General features: G+C 41.8%; 1 protein-coding gene across 4 annotated transcripts in view; it reads left to right on the forward strand.

Moving 5' to 3' along the window:
• The window catches only part of CLIP1 (CAP-Gly domain containing linker protein 1), an 82,893-nt gene extending 55,360 nt beyond the window's left edge, over positions 1 to 27,533 (forward strand). For all 4 annotated transcript variants that reach the window (XM_068989545.1, XM_068989546.1, XM_068989544.1 and 1 more), the window contains 6 exons: positions 15,019 to 15,071; positions 21,479 to 21,596; positions 21,677 to 21,827; positions 22,345 to 22,394; positions 24,724 to 24,848; positions 25,649 to 27,533. In XM_068989545.1, coding sequence (XP_068845646.1) covers positions 15,019 to 15,071; positions 21,479 to 21,596; positions 21,677 to 21,827; positions 22,345 to 22,394; positions 24,724 to 24,848; positions 25,649 to 25,874 — 723 coding nt within the window. In that variant the 3' untranslated portion in view covers positions 25,875 to 27,533. The remainder of the gene's footprint in view (positions 1 to 15,018; positions 15,072 to 21,478; positions 21,597 to 21,676; positions 21,828 to 22,344; positions 22,395 to 24,723; positions 24,849 to 25,648) is intronic.
• Positions 27,534 to 27,999: the final 466 nt, after the last annotated feature.

Below are 27,999 nucleotides of genomic sequence, written 5' to 3' on the forward strand. Positions count from 1 at the left end.
TCAAGTCACCTGTGTTTTATGTCCCCTCATTTTCTAGCATGCTGCTGTAGCACTTGGGTAGGAGTGAGCTGACAGGTCCTTTAAAAAAAAAAAAAACCACCAGGAACTTGCAAGCAAGGAGAAAATAAGACTTTTTATCAGATGATCTTATGGTAATGCATTTAAATGGAAAGGGACAGTATGTTTTGCCTCCTGCTTTGGTTTCAGCTTTGTTTTTTTCTCTAAGATTTTTTTTTTTTTCTTCCATCAAAATTGATTTTAAGAAGAAGGTTCCAAGAATACAGATTTGGTGTGAAGGTTGGAAGCTGTTTTTAAATAGAACTCTGCTTTTCTTTTAAGTAAAAAACAATGTTTAAACAGCTCCTAAGGGAACTGTGTATACCTGTGCACTGATGCATTGGTTTATGAAATGTGTGTTATACCTGGAATGAACTAGAAGCTAACCACAACCCACTTGTTTCCCTATTTAAATTATAAAGGTTTCTGATAAGTTCATTAAACAGTGAAGCAAAACTGATTTTAAAGAATGCCCTATTCTTTTTTTTTAATTCTTGAATCAAAATGCTAGACTGTTAGCCACATCTGGCCTCAGAGCAGAAACAAAAAAAAAAGACATTTTAAAGAGAATTTTACCATGTGGTCATTATTCTTTGCTTTGCATGTCAAGGGGAAATTTTTTTTTACCCAAGCATACTTTGCAAACATTAATTCTCATTTGGATAGAGTATTCTGGAGTAATTTGTACTGACGGTCCATTGATATGGCATTGTTTGTGGTGAAAGCACTCTTTGGAGAGTTGGTTTCAAACTTGTAAGTCTTCATTAGAGCTCTCCACAATGACCCTCCTTCGTGGGAGAAATGGCCCACCTCCCCAGACTCCAGGATGACAAGTGACGCTCTTGGTGACTATACCTCACCCTCAATGGCTCTTACCTTACTGTGAGACAGGCACAAATACCTGACAGCTGTCCTCCCTATTTTCACAGTAGTTCCCATGAGCCGGCACTGTCATCACTCCCATGTGTTAAAGAGGAAACGGAAGCACCAGAAGGGAGTCACGTGCTCAACCTCATTCAGCTGGTAGTGTCAGAGACGTGTGTCAGATTCTGACTTGGGTCAGGGAAAGAATCAGAGTGGGTTGACTTAAACGGGGTCACTGCACTCTGCTTTGGTCAGTATGTGAGAGAGTAGGGTTCATGAAAAACAGAAGCCCTTGGACCGGACGAGGTTCTTTTCTTCCTGGCTCAAACCAGTGTGTGAAACACTGGGCACCTCTGACATCAGTGTGTCTGTAAGGACTCGCAAGGGAAGGATCTCAGCCAAGTGCTGAGTCTGTCTGTCTCTTTTTATCTCATCTCACAGAACATCTTTGGTGGAGAGCGTGGATCCCACCAGTGGGAGGAATACACAGAGGTCAGCTTCTCGTCTTATGTTGTGACCTTGACTGGACCGTTGTTACATCTCTTGTCTGTCACTCAGAGCCGGCAAGACTTAGGAGTGACGCCTCACGGTTCCTCAGGCAGAGGTTTTCAGGGCTCCTCTCCATCTGCCAGTGCTTCCTCTTTTGCCTTGGGATTCAAATTTACCTTCCTTTTGAAAAGGTTTCGTGTCTAAAAATTTGAAACTCGGAGACTTTGAAGAGTGGTAGGAAACAGCACCTGCAAGAAGCAGCCGGGGCAGTGACTTCCGTTTAAACAGGGGGTGGTTTTGTCCTTTGGGTTTTACTCTGGAGAGAGAAGCAGCCAGCTGGGAACCAAACCATGACAGGCTGTGATACGCGAGACTGTTCTTGCTGAGCACTGAGGAAGACTGCAGGTAACACTTCACTTGACGTGCGTACGTCTCAAAACAGTGGAGAGAATCTCCCCATTGAAAGTAACTTAGAACCAACCTTAGGCTAATGAAGATTGATTCATTCATCGGCTCTTATTACTCTTACTACATAATCTCCTAGAGTCCAGAAATCTAGACTCCAGCAGTCTACACAAGCCACTTACTTGCGTAAAATCACGAATTTCCACTTTGTTGCTTGCTGTGGTTGAGCCAAACTATCCATCAGCTTTGTTCAGAAATACACTACAGAGTTGGGCAGAAACCCTATTTCAGAAAAAGAACTGAGGCGGTGGGGACTTCCCTGGTGGTCAGTGGTTAAGATTCCATGCTCCAAATGCAGGGGGCCTGGGTTCGATCCCTGGTCAGGGAACTAGATCCTGCATGCTGCAACTGAGACCTAGCACAGCCAAATAGATTAAAAAAAAAAAAAAAAAGAATTTTAATTGTGCTGTAGGACTCTCCAGCATTTCATGCTAAAGTGAAGGCAGTAAAGACTGAATGTGGGACAGATAAACACTGACCTGGACCTGAATTCCTTCCTGTTCCCTTTGCTCAGCGGCGCCACAATTCGCTGACCGTGTTTCAGTCACTGAGCAGATTGCTCTGCCGTTGTTTCATAGAATCATCATACCTGCAATAGTGAGGTTACATTATAGGAAGGAAGCTGAGGCTCAGACATGAAGCAATTCACCAAGGACACACAGCCAGGCAGCGGAGGAGCCAAGATCAGAACTCATGTCTGACTAACTCGTAAGTCCATTGGCCTGCTACTATCCTTTGCTGAGAATAAAACTTATTTCTTTGCACTTCATCATTAAGTGTTAAGATTAAAAGAAAAAAAGAAAAACCCTCTGAACTAGGAATGGAGTAGGTGGGGTCAAATAGTACTATAAAAATGCACTTTCAATCCTACCATGACTTTTTTTTTCTGCCTCAAATACTTATTTTGCTTAGAAAACCCAAGGGATCCCAGAATCTGTTCTGTATCTTAAGGCTCTCACTGGGAATATTGGCCAAGGATTTTGATTTCCTCAAGAAGCCCTTCGTGAAGAGAACTCTTTCATTTCCTGTGTGTTATTTGGAAGTGAGATGATTTGTTGCAATAAAGGAATCCCTGTGTCCCTGTGACAGTGGTTTTGTAGAATGTCCTCTCCTTTTATCGTCTTAAAAGCTGATATAGGAAGCTCTGAAATAACGAGGGCTAACAGAGAGCAGGACTGGCTGATGGAAGGTAGAGAGATGATCCACTCTGTGCTTCATTAGAACTCACATCTGCCTTGATCGACACGTGGGCGCTGTGTCCCCCCCGGAAGAAGTGCTGGAACAGTTGGCAGGCTCACCTGCTCTGGCTCGTAGCCCGCAAGAACCCAGCTGACCAAGCCAGAAGCAGAACCCACATGTGCATATTCTTTGTGGTCTGCTCCATCAGACATTGTCCCTTCCAGTGAAAAATGGGTCTCTTAAGTCCCGTTTCCCAAGCAGGATTTTCATTTTAAGAGGGGAGGGGAGTGATAACCAAGATCAGCTAGGGTTGTGAGAGGCGGAAGTGTTGGCGTTAGCTGGCATCACCTGTAACAGAAATCCTTATAAAATGTCACAGAGTGCCTCCTCTTTTCAAAGAGGCTATGTTAGATTGGACATATGGAATTGCTGTTGTTTTGCAATTTCATATGACTCAACCGACTAGATAACGTAATTTACCCTTTCTTATGACGGACGGTTTTGAGGATTGTCATTATAATTGCTGTGGACGGTTTGCTCTCAACCTATTTCCCGCCTGATGGCCGACTGGTTTCATGCTGCTTCGGGTTTTGGGTGTGTGCACGTGTTCAGATACACACTGCATAAATGTACTGTTTTCAGTTTACAGTGTGCAACTCACTCGCACTTAGCTCATTTACAGTGCTGTGTGACCATCACTTCTATCTAGAACATCATCACCGCCCCCCCCACAAAGAAAACTCCACGTAAGCAGCCACTCCCCATTTCTCCATCCTCCCAGCCCTGCCAACCACGAATCCATTTTTAATCCCTGCATATTTGCTTATTCTGGACATTTCACATAAGTGGCAATAGACAGTATGTATCCATTTGCATCTGGCTTCTTTCACTGAGCATAGTGTATTGAGGCACATCCATGCTGTAGCCTGTGTCGGGACTTCATTTCTTTTCGTGGCCGAGCTGTATTTTATCGAAGGGACAGACCGCATTTTGTTTGTCTGCTTCGGGTGTCTTAGGCTCCTCCTCTGTTTGGACTGCCTCGCATCCCTCCTGAAGCCTCCATCCGTGACAGGAGCTGCTACCTCTCGTCGCCCCTTTGGGTCTTCTGCGGGTTTTCCTAAAAGCAGGGCTCAGCCTAGCCACCCTGTTGACACTCGCAGCCCTGTCTTCTCCTCATCTTTACTTCCAGACTGAATAGTCTGTTTTCTCCCTGTTTCTCACCTCCCCCCCCTTTTCCCCGCCCCCTCCAGTCTGCTTCCAGCCATTCCCAGTGTACTCTGGCGTGAAGGATGGCTGCTCTGTGGTGTCTGCACACTCGGATGGCTCCTTCCACCCTCTGTGGACGCTCTGACTCTCCACCTCCAGCTTCCTCCACACCGTTTGCTCATGTTTCTCTTGCCTCTCCCACCACACCGCATCACTTGCTATTTGTGTGTCTGCTTTGCCAGGTCCTCTTCCTCGTCCCCCACTCGGTGCACTTGGCCTCGCTGCTGGTCGTCATCTCTGCTCTCCAGGTGGCCGCTGCCTTCCCTGGTTTGGGTCACGGTCTCTTTCTTGGCTCTCTGTGTGTGACACTCGGAACTCAGGCTCTCTCCCCACCCAGCGCTGAGACAGTAGGACTCCTAGAGCAAGACATGCAGGTTGAGTGAATGAAGGAGTGAACGGGTGATGAAATAAGTTCCTCATTATCAGCCAGGCCCTTTGGTCCTGTTTTGCAGAATACGATGCAGAGACTGTGAGACTTGCCCCTTCCACTTCTCTCACACGAGTCCACTCACTTCCAGTCTCCTGACTTTGTTGCAGAGAGCTCATGGTTGCCAAAATCCAGCCACAACATAAGCGGGCCATGCGCCCCGTGTGGATGGTAGATTCGTACAGTGGATTCAGGCTGGGTCATGTGGTTTCAGGATTAAGGAAACCATGCAGTGCATTATTTATTTTCATAGAGAAAATACTAAAAATAATCCGAGTGATGTGAGTTCTATAGAGGCAGTCACCTTAGGGAGTCAGTTTTGGAATGTCTGATTTATCATTCCCAAACTGCACGTGTTTTCTCCCCCCAGGAGGGCTGCAGAGACACTGAATTGTCACTATGGGAACAGTGCTGATTTTTTCCCCCTGGTTATTCACAAAATGAGGTCACAGTTGGCTTATGGAAACGGGACAGGTATTAGATGACTCAGTCATGGTGTTTCATCAACAGCTTTTCCTCCCAGAGGATATGACAGATACAGTAAACAAAAGACTAGGGGCTATCGTCTCAATTGATCCATGAATAATTACCTGCCTTTTACATAAGCCTGCATTCCCAGACCTGAATGTTTAGAAAGGAAGCACTATTTTTAGCTTGTCCTGTTTCGTTTTGGAAAAGTAGTGATCATCAGCCATCAAATTTTAATCTGGGCTGAAGTGGGGGTGCTCATGGGCAAGTAGGGGGTGAGTGAAGGTTGATCATAGACTCTCTCTCCCTCAATACCTAATGAAAGACACACACTTTTTCAACTATTAAAAGGGGCTCCAGGGGCTTCCCTGGTTAAGAAGCCACTTGCCAATACAAGGGACACGGGTTTGATCCCTGGTCTGGGAAGATCCCACATGCGACAGGCTGACTAAGCCCGTGAGTGCCTAGAGCCCATGCTTCACAACCAGAGAAAGCCCACTTGCAGCAACAAAGACCCAGCTCAGCCATAAGTAAACAAACAAATTAAACAATTTTTTTTTAATAATAAAGAATAAATAACAAGAGCTCCAGGAAAGTCCAGCAAAGCCAACCAGCTTCCTGTTGTAAACACTGAAATTGACAGTGTTCATAGTGGTAAGAGTAAGGAAAACAGATAGCAAAATTCCCAGGATTTCACTCTAACTCCCCTTAGCCCCAGTTTGGAGAAAACTAGACTGAAGGGAGTGATTAGGCAGCCAAGGAAAGATCTTTGAGGCTAAGGAGCCCTCTGCTACCACTCAGGATTCTACCAGACCTGGAAGAAAGTGCTAGTTGTCATTTTCCACAGCAAGTCCAGCCAACAGAATGGCTTAAGTAAATGAGGGTTGGATGGGAATGGGTGGTGTTTTTTTTTCCCCCTTCAAATGCTGATAAATGCACAGCTAGGTAGTCCCAGTGGGTCCAGCCACTCCAGAACTTCCTCAGGAAAGCCGACCCTCCCTCTTGGCTCTGCTGCTGTCCTTAAGCTTGTAGTTTTCATCCTCTCACTCTCAGTGAGTCTTTTTTTTTTTTCAATGACTTAAACATGCAGACATTACAGAACTTTCTGGAAGGAAGCAGGGGGAAGGACTAGCAGAGGGCTCCTCTTCATGGCCCTCTTATCTCTTCATTTGGAGAGGACCCTCCAGATCTCTGTAATAGTGTCACCAGTTGCAGAGATGAGTCTGGATTCCTGCAGAAAGGGGCAGAAACACAGAGGAGATGAGAGCAGATGTTGAAAGACCCAACCTATGATGCTGCTCAGTCGCTCAGTTGTGCCTGACTCTGCAACCCCCTGGACTGTAGCCCGCCAGGCTTCCCTGTCCTCTCCCAGAGCTTGCTCAAACTCATGTCCATTGAGTCAATGATGCCACCTAACCATCTCATCCTCTATTGCCCCCTTCTCCTCCTGCCCTCACTCTTTCCCAGCATCAGGGTCTTTTCCAATAAGTTGGCTCTTCACATCAGGTGGCCAGAGTATTGGAGCTTCAGCTTCAGCATCAGTCCTTCCAACTTGTAATACCTGCCAGGTAACAGAGTTACCTCTATCCCAGCACAATGGGTGAGATGCAGGATCTGGAGGAGAAAGCTCAGAGAGAGACCTATAGCAGACTCTATGCATCAACTGAATTGCACTCTCCCCATCCTTGCCCCAGGCCCTCTGACTACAGAAAGTATAGACCACAGCACCCAATTTTCAGTTGTAGCTTGAACATGAAGATGAAAGGGCTCAGATAAAGTAGGAAGGACATAAAGGATAATTCATTGACATTACATGAGCAAATAGAAGGTCTAAGTAGAGCTGCCCATGGTAGGATGAGCAACTGAAAACATGCTGTACCAAAAGAGGAAAAAAGTAAAAAAAGGAACCTAGGAATCCAAAGGGTGATGAGGAATTCAGGCCATGAGAAAGCATTACCCAGAGTAAAATATTGCTCTGTGTTATATAAAAATTTAAATGATGTAGGGACTTCCCTGATGGTCCAGTGGCTAAGACTGGGCACTCCCAATGCAGGGGGCCAGGGTTTGATCCCTCATCAGGGAACTAGATTCCCACATGCAACAACTAAGTGTTCGCATGCCACAACTAAAGACCCTGCATGCTTCAACTAAGATCTGGTGCAGCCAAATAAATAAATATTAAAAAAAAAAACTTTAGTGATGTAAATAAAACAACTGTTTAAAGAGACAAGGATGAAATAATACAAGCTGAGTGGAGATAAGGAAGAGTTAAGGAGACAAACTGAGGACCAAAGCCATACAGTATCAGAACTGCTAAATATGTCAGAAATAGACAGGGACCTAACAGATGTTTCTGAAAGTATACAGAGGATTCTTCAGGTCCCCAGGCAGAAAAAGCAGATTCCTTAAAAAGGGAGAAAAAACAGCCAACTGCAGCTGCATTCAATGCCAGAAAAAAGGAAAAACAACGTAGCACATTGTTTCCCAAGTTCTAATGGACAGAAAATATGATCACGAGCATCATATACAGGCAGTTATTATTCAGGTAAAAAGACAGATGTTTCCAAACATGAAAGAACTTGGAAGCTGCAGCATCTGTGAGTCCTTCTGGAAAGTAGCTACTTGCTGATAAAATTTAGCCAAGCAAAACTTAGGACTTCCCAGGTGGTCCACTGGTTAACCTACTTTCCAATGCAGGGGATGCAGGTTCAATCCCTGGTTGGGGACCTAAGATCCCACATGTCATGCAGCCAAAACATTAAAGGGAAAAGAAAAAAAAAACAAAGACTTACTAGATCGAGGAAAGCTGGGCAAAGGGACTGGAGGTGAGTACTAAATCCAGGTAAATAGACAGCTAAGCTGACAGTTTAGGGAACTACAGATGAGGAATAGAGTTGTGATTTCAACTTTTTATTTGGAAATCAAACACAGAATACTCATATAGGCTAAGGAATTGTTTTTACCTAACCACAGTGCGATTGTCAAATTCAAGAAATGGAACACTATTATCTAATGTACAGGCCCTATTCCTGCTTAGGCAGTTGGTGGTGGTGTCCTTTATAGTTTTTGTGTGTTTTTTTCTTTTCCTAATTCAGGATCCAGTTGACTCAGGTCTCTTCAGTCATCTTTATCTGGAATGGTTCTCTACCTTTGTCTTTTATGACTAAAAAAAACACCCCAAAACAGGCCTGTACATATAAAATCTTTCATTTTGGTTTTCTCAAGTGTTTCCTCATGATGCTATTTGGATCACTCTTTTTAGAAGAAAAATAGCATAAGTGATACCCATTATTGCTTTATTCCATTATTGGTGGTATCAGTTCTGATCATTTAGTGGAGGTAACTTCAAAATATTTGCAAGTCAGAAAGAAAAAAAGATCAAAGACAAAGGAAAAACAAGAAAAACACACAGAGCATATGACTAACAAAATTTGAGGTGACAGAGTTGAAAGCAAGTGGAAGTATGCAAACTTCCTCATCTTTTACATCAGGATGATGTTTGATATTATTTAAAAGTAAAATTTGCTTATATGTAAGAAAATGATATTAACATCTTAGGTTTTTAAATATATATATATTCTACTTTAAAGTTTTACAAAATAAATGTATAGTATAAACCTAGTGGGAGTTCTTAGAAAAGAATATGTCTTTGGGGTAAAGAACATTTTTCTAGGACTTCCACGGTGGTCCAGCAGTTAAAAGACTCCAAGCTCCCAGTGCAGAGGGTGGGGTTCAGTCCCTGGTCTGGGAACTAGGATCCCCACATGCCATGTGTTGCAGCCAAAAGATTTTTTTTTTTAAAGGACGTTTTTCTGCCCTCGGTCATTTTTTATATTAACAACTTTGCTTTTTTATTTCTTCTGTTAAATTTGTATAAAGTTAAATTTGCTTTTTTTCCTCCTAAATTTGCTTTTTTCTCTCCTTTCTGTCCTTCTTGTTCTGTATACAAAGAGGGGTGTGTGCGTGTGTGTGTGTGTGTGTGTGTGTGTGTGTGTGTGTGTGGCAAGACAGCTAATATTAATTGTCTCTTCTCTGAAAGGGCTGTTCGACAGAAATTGCCAAATCCTCCTCTTCCTTCCCCCCACCATTACCGTTTCCACTTCTGAGAGCAGGAGTCTGTCTGTGTGGGAGGCCAGACTAGAAGTCTTCAGACTCTGGGGCTGGGGCCTTGTCTTGTGCTGTCAAGGTGGAGCCGCTATTTGAGGCCTCAGAACACTAGCTTAGAGAAGAGGCTGGAGTCGCCCACGCGTGAACCACTTCCCTGGGGAAGTCAGTGACAATCGCAGCCGCTGAGCCCTGGCTCCCTTGGACTAGCTGAGCAGAGAGCTCCCTCTGGGAGGACCCAGGCTCCTCGGTGCCAGTGCTACTGACCCTCGAGGACAGCGCCAGCTCACCGACTATCTGACACAGTTGTTCACGTGCCACGTAGTTCTCGAGTGCCTGCCATGTGCCCATGCGTGTGTGCTCCGTCGTGTCCGACTTTTGTGACCCCATGGACTGCAGCCCGCCGGGCTCCTCTGTCCATGGACTTCTTCAGGCAGGAGTACTGGTGTAGGTTGCCCTTTGCTTCTCTGGGGAATGTTCCCAATCCAGGGACCTAACCCACCTCTTCTGGATTGGGAGATGGATTCTTTAGCAACTGCGCCACCTGGGAATGCCTACTGTGTGCCTGCCAGTAACAAAACAGAACATTGCTTCTCCTCCCTGAAGGTTTTAAAAAAATATTTATTTATTTGGCTACACTGGGTCTTAGTTGCAGAATGCAGAATCTTTAGTTAAGGAAAGCAAACTCTTAGTTGTGGCATGTGGGATCAAGTTCCCTGACTATGGATTGAACCCTGGCCCCTGTATTGAGATCCCGGAGTTTTAGCCACTGGACTACCAGGGAAGTCCCTCCAGGAAAATTTTTATTCAAGTAGCTTTTTGGGTTTTTTTGTTTGTTTTTTGAATCCTGAAAATTTATTATTTGGGAGAATTTCAGATATTGATCCTTTGTTTTAGAGCTCATGATACTAATCAGAAAATACACATTTTGAAATGAAATTCAAAAGAAAAGAATAATTACATATAAGACAAATTATAAAGTAGTTCGACTGGACCTGCAGAAGCAGAAGTATGTGTCTTGATTCTGAACTTCAGTACATCCTTCATGTCACACAAGCTAGTATGTTTCTTTAAAACAAATTACCCACCATGTTTATCACATTATAGAACAGTTCTGTGGACAGATGAGCTCTTTGAGGTTTTCTGGTCCAGTGTTCCCTCCAATCATGATCATTTGTATCAGGAAAATATATATTTTCCCTGCAACATTGTATTCTTAATAGTTTTCTGTAAAATAACCCTGCCTTTTATTTAACCTTTTATTACAAACAAGTTCAGCAATATTCCTGGATATCCAACTCCAAAGACAGTCAGCTCTTAGTCATTCATTTTTTTGTAAAGTTTTTTTTTTATGATTTTTAAACTTAAAGAAATTTTAAAAATCTTTATTGAATCTTCATTACAATATTGGCATCTGTTTTATGTTTTGGTGTTTTGGTCTCGAGGCATGTGAGATCTTAATTCCCTAACCAGAGATAGAACTGCTGCCCCCTACATTGGAAGGTGAAGTCTTAACCAATGGACCACCAGGAAAGTCCCTGTTGGTCACTCTTGTTTCAATTTTACTCTCATTGACCTTCTACTCTTTCATGGATTAATTTGAAGTAAATCCTAGACATACTATCATTTTATCTGTGAACAACTTAATACCTCTAAAAAATAAAATTATTCATTTCTTTTAAATTGTAATGTTATTTTACAATTAGAAATAATTGGACATGAGTTTGAGCAAGCTCCAGGAATTGGTGATGGACAGGGAGGCCTGGAGTGCTACAGTCCATGGGGCCGCAGAGTCAGACAGGACTGAGCTACTGAACTTAACTGATAAATGTTTGTAACATGAAACAATACAAATACATACCATTTCAAAGTTACCATTCCTCCTATTGTTATTTCATTGAGGCAACATTATAAATGGTTGAGTGTTTCTTTCCATAGTGCTCTTCATTTGTGTAACAGTCTCTCTATATATAATAATTGTTTTTGTTTTTTACAAAACCTATATTGTATATATTACTCAAATTTGCCTGTTGTTGTTCAGTTGCTAAGTCGTGTCCTACTCTTTGTGACCCCATGGCACACCAGGCTTCCCTGTCCTTTATTTCCTGGAGTTTGCTCAAATTCATGGCCATTGAGTCAGTGATGCCATCCAATCATCTCATCCTCTGTTGCCCCCTTCTGCTCCTGCCCTCAATCTTTCCCAGCATCAGGGTCTTTTCCAATGAGTTGGCTCTTTGCATCAGGTGGCCAAAGTATTGGAGCTTCAGCATCATTCCCACTGATGAATATTCAGGGTTGATTTCCTTTAGGATTGACTGATTTGATCTCCTTGCAGTCCAAGGGACTCTCAAGAGTCTTCTCCAGCACCACAGTTGGAAAGCATCAATTCTTCAGTCTCAGCCTTCTTTGTGGTCCAATTCTCACATCCATACATGACTGCTGGAAAAACCATAGCTTTGACTATATGGACCTTTGTTGGCAAAGTGATGTCTCTGATTTTTAATGTACTGTCTAGGTTTGCCTCCCTCCCCGCAAAGTTATATTTATTAAGGTGAAATATACATACAATTCACCTTTCATAGGTATGTGGTTCGGTGAGTTTTGACATATATATACAGTCATATGATATACCCTTAAATCAAGAAGCTCTCATGCTCTTTTTATAGTCAGTCACTTCCCAATGCCTAAGCACCATTTCTCTCTTCTGTGGTGCTATGGTTCTGCCTCTCTTTCGGGTTGGCCAAGAAGGTCATTTGTGTTGTCAACCCAGTTCAGTCCCTGGTTCAGTTCAGTTCAGTCGCTCAGTCGTGTCCGACTCTTTGCGACCCCATGAATCGCAGCACGCCAGGCCTCCCTGTTCTCTTTTGGTGTCCTATCATATTGCCTTTTCATACTGTTCATGGGGTTCTCAAGGCAAGAATACTGAAGTGGCTTGCCATTCCCTTCTCCAGTGGACCACGTTCTGTCAGACCTCTCCACCATGACCCGCCCATCTTGGGCTGCCCCGTAGGCATGGCTTCGTTTCATTGAGTTAGACAAGGCTGTGGTCCTAGTGTGATTAGATTGACTAGTTTTCTGTGAGTATGGTTTCAGTGTGTCTGCCCTCTGATGCCCTCTTGCAACACCTACCATCTTACTTGAGTTTCTCTTACCTTGGACGTGGGGGTTTCTCTTCACGGCTGCTCCAGCAAAGCACAGCCGCTGCTCCTTACCTTGGATGAGGTGTATCTCCTTACCACCACCGTTCCTGACATTCAACCTGGGATAGCTCCTCTAGGCCCTCCTGCGCCTGCGCAGCCACCGCTCCTTGGGTTGCTTCTCCCGGCTGCGGGCCCTGGCCTCGGGCGCGTGGGTAGCTCCTACCAGCTGCCGCCCCTGGCCTCAGGCTCGGGGTGGCTCCTCAGGGTCACCGCCCCTGGCCTCGGGCGTGAGGTGGCTTCTCCCGGCCGCCACTGGTTGGGGAACTAAAATCCTGCAAGCTGAGTGGTGCAGCCAAAAAAAAAAAAAGTCACAAAAGACAAGGAAAGAATGAGGAACCAGCTAGACTAAAGAAATATGACTACTAAATGAAACTTGTTATCCTGGATTTCATCCTGAACCAGAAGGGAAAAAAAAAAAGAACTATTTCTGATGAAGAATTGATACAGGACTTCCCTGGTGGTCCAGTGGGTAAGAATCCCCTGCTCCAGTGCAGGGAACAGGGGTTCGATCCCTGGTCTGGGATGATCTCACATGCTGAGGAACAGCTAAGCCTGTACACAACTACTGAGCCCACGAGCCCGTCCTCTGAACCTAGAGAAGCCACTGCGGTGAGAAACCCACATATCGCAACAAAGAGTTTTGGTAGGAATCGTTGTGATTTTCTTTAGGATTGACTGGTTTAGTCTCCTTGCTGTCCAAGGGACTCTCAAGAGTCTTTTCCAGCACTGCCCTTCACTATCTCCTGGAGTTTGCTCAAATTCATGGCCATTGAGTTAGTAATGCCAGCCAGCCTGCCACAACTAGAGAAAGCCCACATGGCAACGATGACCCAGCACAGCCAAAAAATAAATAAAAGAGTCAGTACAATAAGTACCCTAAATTTCTGTTCCATGGAAATTCAGGCACAAGAACTTCATCCTCCAAGAAACGGGGAGAATCTCTGCATGCTGTTCTTTGCAGTGTTGAATGATTTTCCAAGTGTTTATTGATTACTTGTATTTTCTCTGCTGTGAATTACCTGCCGTGCCACTTATGTATTTGTATCTGCCTTGTAGTCATTTTGCAGTCTTGTTAAGTTTTTTCCTTTGTTTCAGTTTTTATAACTATAAAACAGTCTTCCTTGTTTAAAAAATAAATACAAACCACATAAAAGGACGCAGAGGGAATGAGAGCCCCTCTCATCGCCATATCCCACTCTCCAGATGTTTTCTCCCTCTCATTTCATTTTTTAAAGTTTGCCTCCCACTCTTTTTCCTTCCTTTTACTCTTTAAAAATTTCTAAGTATTTCCGTGAAGTGAATTACTCATGCACCAGAAGGATTTATCTTAATGGACTAGGAAAGGAACGTCTGTAGTGGGAAAAAAAATCTGTATGTTAACCTCTGTAGATTTCTTGATAGACTCATGTTCAAAACATATATGTTTCTATTTAAGAATTTTTAAAGTATAAAGACCTTTATAGCAAAGCACATACATAACTGACACGTAATCAGAAATGAGACCACAACTACTTACTGTGAGTAGCAGCTTAAATTCCAGGAACCTAGAATCTTAAATCCTAGAATCCATAAATTCTTAAATAAATGGAAACCATTACAGAGTCTTTGCTGTTATCCTTTGATTTAAAAACAAACAAACAAAAAAATGGACTTCCCTGGTGACCCAGTGGTAAAGAATCTGCCCTGCAATGCAGGGGACCTGGGTTTAATCCCTGATCTGGGAAGATTCCACATGCTGTGGGGCAAGTAAGCCCATGGACACAAGACCCAATACAGCCAAAAAAGAAATAATTTTTTTACCTGTAAGAGTCTGTTCACCTTTTTGTGTTGTTAACAGTGTGACTGTATTTGGCTAAACTCTGGTGTAGTTTGGGAGTAGAGGTGTGTCTCCATCACAAGGTTGACTAGCTGAATCCTTTGTTTTTTTCATCCTTCATAGAAGAACAGAATGTTAGAACTAATGGACCACTGGGAATTCTTTTGTAACTTTATTTTATAGGTGAGAAAGAAATGAGTGGAATATAATAGGCCTAAGATGAGGCCCTTGTAGAATAAATTACCGGTTCTTAGCCCTGCCCAAGTTAGTGACATTTGCCTTCTGTTATTTCAGGAAAGGAACCAGAATGCTAACAGTGAAGCTTCCCCTCATACATCTAGCAAGTAAAGGAAACATTTTTGGATGTTTAAGATAGGGCATGTACACAGTGTTGGTTAATACTCCAACTCTCAGGTCCCCGAGGAAGAGGAGTCATTGAGATCATAAGTGATTTGTAAATTAGTAACTGTGGGACTTCCCTGGTGGCCCAGTGGCTGAGACTCCACCCTTCGAATGCCATCCATATGGTGATGTGCACTTGGTCTTGTCTCACTGCCTCTCAGGAAAGCCAGTTGCTTCAGCTTCACTGGAGCGTGGGAATGTGACCTGCAGGATGAGAAATCAGCCTCTCTGAGGGCTTGTTATGAACTGAACTTTTTTTTCCTGTGTGTATTTTTTTCCAGCTGGAAGAAGAGAGATCGGTGCTCAATAATCAGTTGTTAGAAATGAAAAAGAGGTAGGCTTTTCTTTTTGTGTATATTATTTTTTGTGTGTGTGTGTACGTGTTTAATAAGGAAAATGTTGGAACATGCTGTGTGAAGTGACTTGTAGAAAACATACGACCTTCTTATACTCAGAAAATTGCATTGTGATAGTTTGGTACTCATAATTGACAAATTTGCAAAGTTTCAGTATGAATTATTACTAACAGAAGATTTTTGATTTTTAAGTCATGTTCAGTTGCATTTATTGAGAAGTATCCTAAAGTCAGATTGTCTCATATTACATACTGCTGTACCTCCTAGTTTCAGTAACTAAAAATACTGCCATTTTACCTAGAGTAATTGATCTGCATATAAATACTGATTTCAGTTATATAAAAAGTTTAATTTTTTCACAATAATGGGAAGCACCATTTTAAACATTTCTATTTATTTTCTGAAAAAGAGCTTTGTTACTTGTTATTCTTTGATGATAATCAAATGCTATTCAAATGGAAGTTTCCAGGACTTTTGAGTAAGGATAAATGGGCCCCCAGGAATAATCATTTAGAAGCCTGATGCTTATGCTTTCTGATGGTCTCTGTCTGCTCTTTTAAAACGTGCAGTTTGTGTCTAGAGAAACTCTCTGCTTTACTCTGCATGCCAAGCAGGTTTAGCATGCACTGTTGCTAAGACCCACAGCCTGTGGGTTGCTGTACAGTGGTTTGCTGTAGAGTACATCACAACAGTGACGTGCTTTTCTGTCTTATTAAATGTGAAAAGAAAAATAAACCTTTAGAAATAGTACAATCAAGAATTCCTGGGGCTTCCCTGAACAGACTCCGCACTTCCACTGCAGGGGGCACGAGTTTGAATTCCACGTGGTGCTTGTGCAGCACGGCCAAAAATAAGTAAATAAGTTTTTTGAAAAGAATTCCTGTATACCTCAATTTAAAAAACATAAGAAAATAAAATAGGAAAGAAAAATTCCTTCACAGTCTTGCAGAGCGCCTTGTTCTTGACTGTCAGGGCAGAGGAAGTTTCCCTTACTGACCACCGACACAGGTGTTTACGCTGACAGTGTTCCTCCTGCCTGCACGGCAGTTGCTGCAGAATCTAGGGCCTTATTTAGCCCACAAAGATATTCGGGTTCCATAAGCTACATTCTGAAGGAAATGAGGCCTCAGTCCAGGGGTGCCTTCCTCCTTTTTTTTTTTTAAGACATCCTTAAACTCTTTCTTCTTTAAAGTTTCACATCAGACTGCATATGTGTTTCACAACCGCCACACCCCTGGTCCAGCCAGGTGTCCACCAAGTGCCCCTCCTGAGCTGTGGTGACTGGCCTGCTATGACTTACCCTGGGACCTGGGTACAAGCACAGCTCTGCCCATGGGGTCCTGGGGATATTTAACTTTACATGAGAAAGGCTCTGTTTCTTTAAAAAGAACCCCGTATATGCAGTTATCAAGGGTATGTGAAAACATAATAGCACTTACTCCTGAAGCATTCTGGTAAGGGAATGTATAAAAATCAGCAGATGTGAGTACTGATGTAGTTAATCCCTTTGCATTTATGTAGCACTTGTAATTCACAGATTTCTCATATCTCCAAACAAACCGTTGAAATGTATATTGGGGCTTGCATTTAAAAATGATGAAATCCAAACCCCCAAACTTGGGCAACTTGGCTAAGAACTCAGATGCAGGCACAAGACCCAGGACTTCAGATCTTTTTACATGGGGTCTTTTCTCACTGTACATTTAATGTTTGCTTATTTTTACTTTTTAATATTTTTTAAAAAGAAAGATGAGAGGCTTTGTTAGTCCTTTCCTTGTGACTTTGACTGAATTACATGCCTCTCCAAGTGTGATTAGACGTGTGACTTTTTTTCCCAGCTTTAAAAGATAGAACAAATTTGGATACTTGTCTGTCCCTCTCTCCTTATTTTTCTGCTCCCGTGTTAGGTCCTGGGTATGTTTAAGAGAATCTCTCTTGAAAATTATTCTTTTAATTGAAAAATGCAGATAAAGATAATTTTTTCTGGGAGTGAAAAAATTTTAAACATGGTTTCTTATATTTAGAACTTTGGTGGGGGAGGGGTTCAAATTGTTAATTAACCCTTATGGAAAATTAGGTCTATTTGAGAAGTCTGGATGCAAATATATTTTAGCTAATGTGGGGGGACCATGAATGCATTCTGAAAGTCAGTTTTGTAAAGGATTTGTATGTAGATCTAGGTAAGTAACAGATAAGTACATGTAGCATAGAGTACTAAAAAAAATTGGATACTTCCTTAATTTAAAAGTCTGGAGTGACTTCTCTGGCAGTCCTGTGGTTAGGTCTTCATCTTCTAGTGTAGAGGGTGGGGGTTCTGTCCCTGGTTGGAGAGCTAAGATCCCACTCATATGCCAGTGGTCAAAAAACCAAAACATTAAAGAAAACAACAACAATATTGTAGAAAGCTCAATAAAGACTTTAAATATGGTCCACATTAAAAAAAACACCTGAAAAAAAAATCTGGAAAGTACTTAAAAATCACAAAAGATATTTGAAATGTGGTTGTTCAAGCAAGAACTGAGATCTTAGTCAACATACATAGCCAAGAAAGAATATAATTGCTTCATTCAGACTATATTGTTCATTATTTTGAAGTACAGTACTTACTCCTGACATGGGGTGAAACTAAATATTTATCATTAAGACATTAGTATCCCCTTCTTGTATTTGCTCTGGTTTTTTTGCTATCTAACATTGAATCGCAGGCAACATGCAGTAAAATTTTTTCTCTTAGCCTGAAAATGTAATGATTTCTTTGGAAAACCAGACTCCGAGTTAGGCAGACCTCTTTCAAAGCAGTTTCCAAGGCATCCAGTAGATGAAGCAGAGCTAACCTCGACTTGCTCTAACTGACAGAAGGAGAGAAACATGTTCCTCTGGCCAGAAAGCCTATGGCAGAGTCGGGAACCAGTTTGGCTTCCCTCCCTTCTGTAGGCTCTTTGATGTCAGAGAAGGAAGCCCAGAGCCAAAATCTTAGATGTGGACTGTAGAGTCGGGATTAATTCTGCAGGCGACCCCCGCAAGATTCCCGTCAGGAAGGAAGACTGGTGGGCGGCCCGCCTGCCCGTTCTGAAGAGGTCACTGCCCCTCCAGCTCACTCAGCTCACTGTGGGTTGCTAAGTGTCTGACTGTCTCGAGCTTGCGCTGCTTATCAATGCTCATCTCACCCCCTCTCTTTTCCCTTTCCTACACTTGCTTCCTTTGCTCTATCTGTGTGTCTTTAATGGTAAGACTAAAGAAAGTCTATCCACGTTATAATAAATAAATTTCATATATTTTTTAGTAAACCAAGTTGTCGTATATATTTTTTGGCTGCCTTTGTCCCTCTGTGTCTTGCTTTTGTTTTGAAAAATATCCTCAGCAGTACACACACACACACACACACACACACACACACACACGCACATATCTTTTTTATATCTCTATATACAGCACAGAACTTCAGTGCAAATTTAGTTCTCCTTGCTGTATTTGCAGTTCTCTTCGTGTTCCTAATATTTGGTTCTTGTTATCTTGCGTTTTTAAAGCCTGCCCCGTAACACTTTAAGGTATTTCCTTCATTACCGGAATTTATTTCTTATGTAAGTAGTCAGGAAAGAATCTGGGTTATACGTTCTCTTGGGGGAAAGATTTCTGGCCCCTGAAGCCCTTCTTTCATGTTATGTTTATCTTCCCTCCTTGATATTTTTAGTAAGGCCAAGTCACTCGAGCCAGAGTGTCTTTAAAGTAACACAGGCCCTCTTGTTGATGTGGTGTGTGACTCAGGTGTCAGTAATGTTGGCAGAACTAGTTTAGCTTAGACCATCTTGGTTTGCACAGTGGGATTTGGGCTCAGGAATTGCCTAAGATGCTGACATTGAAGACCTGTCACCAAGAGGAGCTGCCAAGTTCTATTTGTCCCTTCAGAATTTGGTATACAAATCACAAGTCAGATCCCTTTCTTAACCACCCACCTTTTGATGACTTTTGTCCAAGAAATAACTGTTTGCTATCTTAGAAGGCAGCCTCACTTAGAGGCCATATGTATGTGGGGATAAGCAGAAAAAGACACCTGTGCCTTTTTCTTCTGCCAGCTGATGGCGTCCTTATCCTCCCTATCACAAAGACTTAGAAGAATCTAAATCTGCTAATCCCCCAACCCTGGTATTTCTCAGTAAAAATATTGAAAATCACATTGTTCAAATTTGAGTTGAATTTATAAGCGAATCTCAATTGTTTGCTTTGAAATAATTCCTTTATTATTTTACAAAGAAGCAGAAAGTAAAAATGGCCAAATCATGGAAATACAAGCTCTTACTTTTAATGGCCTTATTACACTTTACCTAATGTGCTGTATATAGCAAGGAACTGAAATAGATTTTACAATAGAATGAACTTCCAAATATCCTTTAATAGAAACATAAGGAGCAGAAGATTTATTGAGTCTTCAGATAAAAATAGATGTTTACTTTCCAGATAGAAAAAGATGCCTATACATTCCTTTCATTTAAATCTTTGGGGTTCTTTTGTTTTTTGTTTTACGTAAGCACGATCCTCTTTCCTAGTGAGGTGTCATGCAATTGGTAATTTAACATCACCAAGTGTTCATATAACACTTGGGTGTTGAATTCAAGACATTTTCTGTAAGTCTCAGATTCTTTTCTTACTACTTATTCTGGGGTATAAGTGTAAGCCACACACTGAGATAAATACAACACTTATATTTTCCATCTTTGTGTAGAACTTCAATTTACCATAAACCATGAGAATTCTGTAATTCGTGTGCCGGATATCTTGGGTCTCACTAACCAGACATACATTCTGCCATTTCTAACCTGGGCCTCAGTTTCTGATCCCTCCAGTCGGTTCTAAGACAGACCAAACCACTACGTGCTCCCTGTTCACCCAGCTCCTCCCAACAGAACCAAGAGCACTTTTTCTCTTTGCACCGTGAACTCTCAATGATGATTACCCACGTGAAGGCAGTGCCTTAGGTTGTAAGACCCAAGGGCTAGCTAGGAAATTTTCCACCAGTAATGTGTTTCCCCAAATATTTTTGTGATACAAGGTCTTTTTTCCTCTTGTTTCACACTGCGTGTAATTTTTTTTTTTTAACTTATTTCAAAATTTGAGGTTTCCAGGAGCCGCAAATATAGTACAGAGGAGAGTCCTACATCCCCTTCTCTCATCTTCCCCTCACATGTCCATCTTGGCACCCCTGGTCCTTTGATCCAAACCAAGAGAGTAACATTGGTCCAGACCCCTTAGCCAAACTCTAGACGTTGTTAAGATTTCCCCAGTTTTTCCACTCCATGCTCTTTTTCCTCTCCCAGGATCCAATCTAGGAGATCCCATCACCTTCAGTTGTCATATCTCCTTAGTCTCCTCCAATCTGTGACACCTCCTCAGTCTTTCCTCGGCTTTCGTGACACTGGCACTTTTGAATTTTCACCACAAAAACGTAAATAAAAGCACACACATTTATAAACACACAGTAGCCTCCTGCCCTTTGGGGTCGTCTCTGTTGTGTCCCTCCTTCCCTGTCTTCCTTTCATCTCTCCCTTTCTTTTCCCACTCCCCTGACTCTAAGAAACATCTTCCTCTCCTGGAAAGCCTGGCGCCCCTCCCTGTGCTGATAACCAGACGCTGAGTCGGCCTGAGAACAGACTCCCCGTGCACTGACCTGCTCCCTCCAGGTGTCCCCCCAGGTTCCATTCTGCAGCTGGAAATCCATCTTCACATTTCTGTCCTAGCTTTTTTTATAATTTACCTTTCATTTCTATGAGCAAGCGAAAGTCGTCTTCAGAGTCTTTATGGACGTAAAGTAATGATCCTTCAGTTTGAATAGTGGTCATAATCTCTACTACTGTTTTGGCCCATAAGATCTCCAAAACACACTCTGGGAACTTGCTCAAAGTTACTGAAATTAGTGAGAACCAATCGATACTTCCAGCATAAAATTGCTCTGCATGATGTCTGTACAATCGCTTTGCATGTGTGTATTTTAATTGTTGTTATTGCCTGGTAATCAAGAAATAACAGAATTCATCTGGGAGGGGGGTTAGATTTTTTGTTTTTAATAATTCTTTGCGGGGTGCAACAGTCTTGTTTTTTTAATTCATCTTCCGAAGTTATTAACTTGTTTCTTTAAATTCAAACGGATACAATGATATGCAGATTCTGGTATATCTCTGCATAGGTAAACTTTTTCTCCCCTCACAGTAAGTAAAACTTAAAGTAAAATTTCACCAGCATAATAGCCTTAAAGTCCCTGTAAAACTTCCCTGTGATACTTTCTCCCCTTATATTAAGCTAAAGTTAATTGAGTGTTTTTCTCTGATCCATGTACACTGACCACCCTCCCAGTTGATTTCTGGAATTTTTTTTTAACTGTTTGGTCTTTTAGAGAATCCAAGTTAATAAAAGACGCAGATGAAGAAAAAGCTTCCTTGCAGAAATCCATCAGTATCACTAGTGCCTTACTCACAGAAAAGGATGCCGAGCTGGAAAAACTGAGAAATGAGGTAGGGTACCCTCCTGAGGGAGCCTTCCCGCGGCCTGTCTGTGCGCGGACCCCGAGCCTAAGCCAGCCCATGTATTTCAGGTCACGGCGCTCAGAGGAGAGAACGCGTCCGCCAAGTCCTTGCATTCAGTTGTTCAGTCTCTAGAGTCTGATAAGGTGAAGCTTGAGCTCAAGGTAAAGAACTTGGAGCTTCAACTCAAAGAAAACAAGAGGCAGCTCAGCAGCTCCTCAGGTAATGTGACCACCGCCGCCTCCAGGGAGGAGCTCTTCCCGGGGTAGAGCTGCCCTTGGAAGGAGGCACCTGCACCGCCCCCCGAGGGGGCCCCCCTGGCCTGGGCTCTCCGGTGCTTTCATCCAGGGAGACCCCACTCAAAGGGGGCGTGCCTGCCTCTCCTGCCTCTCCGCACTTCCGGACCTTCCCGCGGTCCTGCGCGTTGGCAGAAATTTATATAAGGCAGTAGGTGACCGCTGCCATGTCGGGAGCGACCGTGGGTTCTGAAAGTGCACTGCCGGGAGGAGAGCATGACGGACGTGATAGGCCACCCACGGTGGGCCAGCCCGCGAGAGCGCCGCCGTGCCTTAGGGGGCAGATGCAGGACCGGAACTCCAGGCGTGTGCTCGGGCGCCTGTGGGGGTTCCACACCAGAATGAGTTTCTCCCACTGGCCCTTGCGTTGTAAGAACAAGGAAACAAGATGGGATGGCAATTTTTAAAAATATCCCTCCTCCACTTTTTTTTTTTAACATAAGGTAATACTGATACTCAGGCAGAAGAGGATGAAAGAGCCCAGGAGAGTCAGGTAATATGCCTTCCTTTTGCTTTGCTTACTTGTTTTGCTTTCTTTTAATCGTTTAATCTTTTGACTAGGTAATGTATTCATATGGTCTGAGCATTGAACAGTATTAGAAATATATACACTGTTATTAAAAAAAAACTCTCCCTCCAAACACCATCCCTCTCCTGCTCAGTTTCCAACCCCCTAAACAGATAATCAGGGTTATTACTGTCTTCTTAAATTTTTTCGGAGATTTTTTTTTAATGTATATACAAACCAAGACTAACACAGTCTTTCCCCTCCTTTGTTACACAAATGGCATATAAACTGATCTCTTATTTTTTTACAGGTGTATAGTATTCCATTATATGGAGATATAGATATATATATATACACACACACACACACCATAATTTAATCAGTCCTTATTGGTTGACATGACTTTTGGGACGTTTCTGATCTTTTAGGTACATTACAAACAATGCTATAGTGTACTGTCTTGCATATCTATCGTATTACAGCTATACTAATATTTCTTTAGGATTAATTCCTAGAAGTAGAATTACTCTGTTAAAGGTTCCTTCCTCATCTTTACCTTAAAAAGACAGCTCTTGAAAACTGTTTCCTAAAGCCAAAATTATCAAAATAGCTTTAGTTGTAAAAGTGGGATTACATGGAGGTAAACTATTCTATTTTTGGAAATGGATGGCATCACCGACTCAATGGCCATGAGTTTGATTAAACTCCGGGAGTTGGTGATGGACAGGGAGGCCTGGCGTGCTGCAGTCCATGGGTCGCAAAGAGTTGGACACGACTAAGCGACTGATCTGAACCGATAGCCCAGAAGTAATAAACATGTATTTTCAGTTTTAATTATATATTTTGGACATATTTATCCCATTCAAAATTCAAAGGTACAACAGCCATCTTTCACTTTTAAATAAAAGAGAAACTCAGTGAGTTGGTGATTTGTCTGTTACGACATCTCCTTTGAAAGGCGTGTAAGAATTCAACCAACAGCCTGACTTTAACCCTCGCTAGCATTGTCTGCGCTTAGTTTACATGTCTAATGAGCACAAAATTAACAATGTTTTCTCTCCCCCTCTTCCTTTCTGCTTCCGTTTGTTTCATCTGCCACTGCCAACACTTTTCTTCCCATCAGCAAATGGTTTGTTTTATGTTTCCTAATTTGTGAGCATGTATGTGAGTGTGTGTATATGTGTGGCTTCCCACTGTACTTCCCATTTTATGGCTTTTTTTTCCCCTTCCTGATATGATATGTAGCTCCCAACAGGATATAGTCTTACAAAACACAGTTTGAGAAGTGAGATAAGAGTCAGTGGGTCTGCCTCCAATGTCAGAAGGGATATTCTGCAGAGAATAACAAAGCCAGTGATTTCTAGCTTTGTTTTGTAACTGCCCCAGTGGGAGAAAAAGGCCAAATATTTCTTTGAAAAATAAATACTAGATGGGCCAAAAGGTTTGTTCAGATCTTTCATCTTACAGAAAAATCCCAAATGAACTTTTTGGCCAAACCAATATGTATGTATGAGTGTACACACACACACAGACACACATAATATTTTTTTAAATTATAAAGTAGGATTTTTTTTCCTGATGGACATTTAGAGAAATGAGACCTTTTCATTATTTGTAGAAGAGAGGAGAAACAGTTTTTAAATTAAAGTGCCCTTGCTTTGAAACGTCGGACAGGAGTGTTTCCTCCTGGTGGTCAGTCATTTCCTTACTCCACTTCCCCGAGTCTGGGCCCCAGTCCCCTGAACGTTGCCCTCTCAGTGTGTGCCTGCATCAGTTGAAAGGAAGCTTAAGTCTTCTCTTTAAAACCCTTCTTTTGGGACTTCCCTGTCAGTCCAGTGGTTAAGACTCCTCTCTTCCACTGCAGGAGGCACGAGTTCAATCCCTGGTCAGGGAACTAAGATCCCACATGCCATGGGGTGTGGCCCAAAACAGGAAAACCCCAAAACAGCTCCTTCCTTTTTCTCTGAAGACCCACTTAGCATCCCACCATAACTAATAAGTGAATGTTAAATTGTGGTCTGAGAAGAATTTACATAAGCTTATTCAAATCTACAGAACGTGAAAGTCCTGGATTGGTTCTACAGTTTAGCTGAACAAGTAACTGGTTGTGCTTTTTGTACAATTGTGTGTGTGTGTGTGTGTGTGTGTGTGTGTGTGTGTAAACATATTTAAAAAGGGTTGAGTCACGGCCATTGCTGGCCCCTGTGACTTCAGCACACTGCAACCAGAGCCTGAGTATAATTGCTGACTTCTTGATGCTCCAGGGTACATATTTCAGGCATTTTACACATTTTTTTTCCCCCAAACAAATTAGATTGACTTCCTCAATTCAGTAATAGTGGACCTTCAGAGGAAGAATCAGGACCTCAAGATGAAGGTGGAGATGATGTCAGAGGCAGCCCTGAATGGGAACGGGGACGACCTGAACAATTACGACAGGTATTTCATGCTCAGCGATGCTGAGTGGAACCTTAGCTCCATCTAAATACGTGTGTGTTTTTAAAGTTAGGTTCTCCAGACAGAGAAGGACAAATATGGCTTCGATGTGAAATCTAAAAGAAAAATGGTACAAATGAACTTATTTGCAAAACAGAAATAGAGTCACAGATGTAGAAAACAGTCTTGACTTATGGTCACCAGGGAGTAAGGGGAGGAGGGATAAATTGGGAGACTGGGATTGCCGTATACACACTACTATACATAAAATAGATAACTAATAATGACCTACTGTTAGAGCACAGGGAACTCTACTCAATACTCCATGGTGAACTATATGGGAAAAGAATCTATTAAAAGAGGGCTATATGTATGTGTATGGCTGGTTCACTTTGCTGTACAGCAGGTTTCGCAACACTGTAAATCAACTATAATCCAATAAAAACTAAAAAAAAAAAGGAAAATATACATATAACTGAGTCTCTGCTATGCAGCAGAGAATTAATGAAACATTATAAATCAACTGACTTCAATATTTTTTGAAAAAGTTAGGTTCTCCAGTGGATTGGAGAAACAATTGCTTTGTGATTATTTGGCCATAAACTGACTTCCACAAATCTGGCAAGAGAGTGGAAATGGTTTGATCTGAAGATTTTAAATGCGGACCGTAGTACTTGTACTTGAGGCTCCGCAGACTGCACCAGAATCCTTGCTTGTGTTTTATTCCTTACAAATGATACTGTCTCTTGAATTTCTTCTGAGGGAGATGAGTTTCTGATCATACACATTGGTAACATTTGCAGCGATGACCAGGAGAAACAGTCCAAGAAGAAACCCCGCCTCTTCTGTGACATATGTGACTGCTTTGATCTCCACGACACAGAGGATTGTCCTACCCAGGCCCAGATGTCCGAGGACCCGCCCCACTCCACACACCACGGCAGTCGGAGCGAGGAACGCCCCTACTGTGAAATCTGTGAGATGTTTGGGCACTGGGCTACCAACTGCAATGACGACGAGACCTTCTGATGAAGCCTTCCACCCAGAACTGGGCTCTCTCAGATACACTAGCGTGTAGGCAACTGACCACCAGCATTATGCGTGCAGACTTCAGAACTCACGTTATTTTTGACCCCCATCAACAAATCTAAGAAAATATTTTGATCTTCCACAAAATCGCCCTTTTAGTCTCCCCGTATAAGTTTATAAGTTAAAATAATAAATAAGGGGGGGTTTCACCTCTGATTTTTGTCTTCTTGATTTTTAAAATGTATTCCATTGCACCAGATGCCATTACACTCATCGTCCCTATGAGGGAGACCTCACAGAATGACTCCTACCCTTCCAGTACCTTATTTAAGTTAACTTTAAATTATGCCGTTCCTCTTCATATTTGCACTAAAATATTTCCAGGCTGCATTTGTATATTTAGATGTTTGGGTTAAGCTTTGACACTGGAATGAGTTGAAAAAAAAGTATGCCACTTTGCATTTTCATCTACTCATTTATTTTATTTTTAGTCAAAGAAATAGCTGAGTTCTTTGCACTACCCAATGTCAGTAGTGCCTTTATTTCAGGCTTGATACTTTTAGGTGTGATTATAAAATCATGAAACAGGTAAAGGGAGGGGGAAGCCCCCAAACTGCTGTGGGAACGTTTTATTATAATCTCGATGCTGCACCCACTTTACTCTACTGTGGTGTTTTATCAGTTTTGCATAATTTCAGCTTCTATATATTATATGTATATATTTTTGTAAAATCTATATTTTGGGGAAAAAACCTATTCAGTATGTCTTTCTTTTCAGATTTTTATCTTTATGAAAAAGGAAACACTTAAAATGTTCATCAGGACATGACGCGCTAGGCCAGGATCAACATCACGTGGCTTTGCAGCTGTGTGTTCTCTGTTTTCATTTTCTTTCTTTATCAAGAATAAATAACTGGGAGAATTTTCTCCAGATTTTGTTTTTCTTCTCCAACAAATATCCCCAGCAGTCAGTTAATTAGATAATAAGCCACTCTAAAACACCTAAATGAACCAATCTACAATCTTTACAACTTTTTTTTTTTTTACTGTGTTTTTAGATGAATGTACTATGAGAAATTCAACATTAATAGTTTTGGATTTTCTTATCACAAAAAATAAAATGAAGGACCTCAACCACGAGTTTAGCAACCAGTTTGAATCTATTTATCTTCATTTGAATGTCTTTTAGAATATGTAAAAAGTAATAAATAAATGTATCTTCCAGGAGACATGTATAATAAAAACTTCTATAATTGTACATATGCCTTTGATGTATTTTCCCCTTCAGATTATCAACTATGTGTTTGACAAGTGAAAAATAAATATGTAATCAGTTGAAATTTGGGATTATAAACAAACATATCATAATAGGAACTGTTTCACAAACACAAAATGTAAAGCAGTATTAAAATCCAAGCAAACAAGTGTTCTGTATCTACTTTAATAAATGGTTATTCTTTTTTGCCAGTGTAGTAGACTGGTATTATTCTCAGGTTTATTTGTCCTAATGGTTTTTCTTTAAATGAGCAAGCACCAGAGGTCCAAATAGCAATTTCTACTGCAGTGTGTTGAGAAACTGCTTTTAAGAAATGATCGCAAAGCATTCTGTGACCCACTCAGCATAAAATAAATACCCAAGGTGGTTATCCATTGCTTTGTCTCACTATATTACCTCACAGAAATGTAAGTGGCACTGTGCAGTACCAACTACCTATTAAAGAATGAAGTTTGGAAAGAAACTCTGAAAGCTGCTGTGATATTTACGAAAATGATGACTGAACCAAGCAGTCTGGTCTTATGAGCTCTGATTCCCCCGCAGGTAGATATTTGCAAAGCAGAGGGACCAGTAGAACATGACCAAAAAAGTACCCTGACAGTAGTCCTGGACTTCAGCATTGACAGGACTGATGAAAAGACTCGAACTATTAATCTACACTTATTGAGATCATTTCTCTCTCTCTCTCTCCATATATATACAACAAATCATGTTGTACACCTAAAATGAATGTTAAATGTCAATTATATCTCAATAAAAAATACATTTTGAAAAGAAAAGTTTCTAACACTAAACAGATTATTTTTAAATTAAATATGTTTGGGACTTCACTGGTTGCCCAGTGGTTGA

Source organism: Capricornis sumatraensis, chromosome 17 (genome assembly GCF_032405125.1).
Source record: "Capricornis sumatraensis isolate serow.1 chromosome 17, serow.2, whole genome shotgun sequence".
In the NCBI taxonomy this organism is placed as follows: domain Eukaryota; kingdom Metazoa; phylum Chordata; class Mammalia; order Artiodactyla; family Bovidae; genus Capricornis; species Capricornis sumatraensis.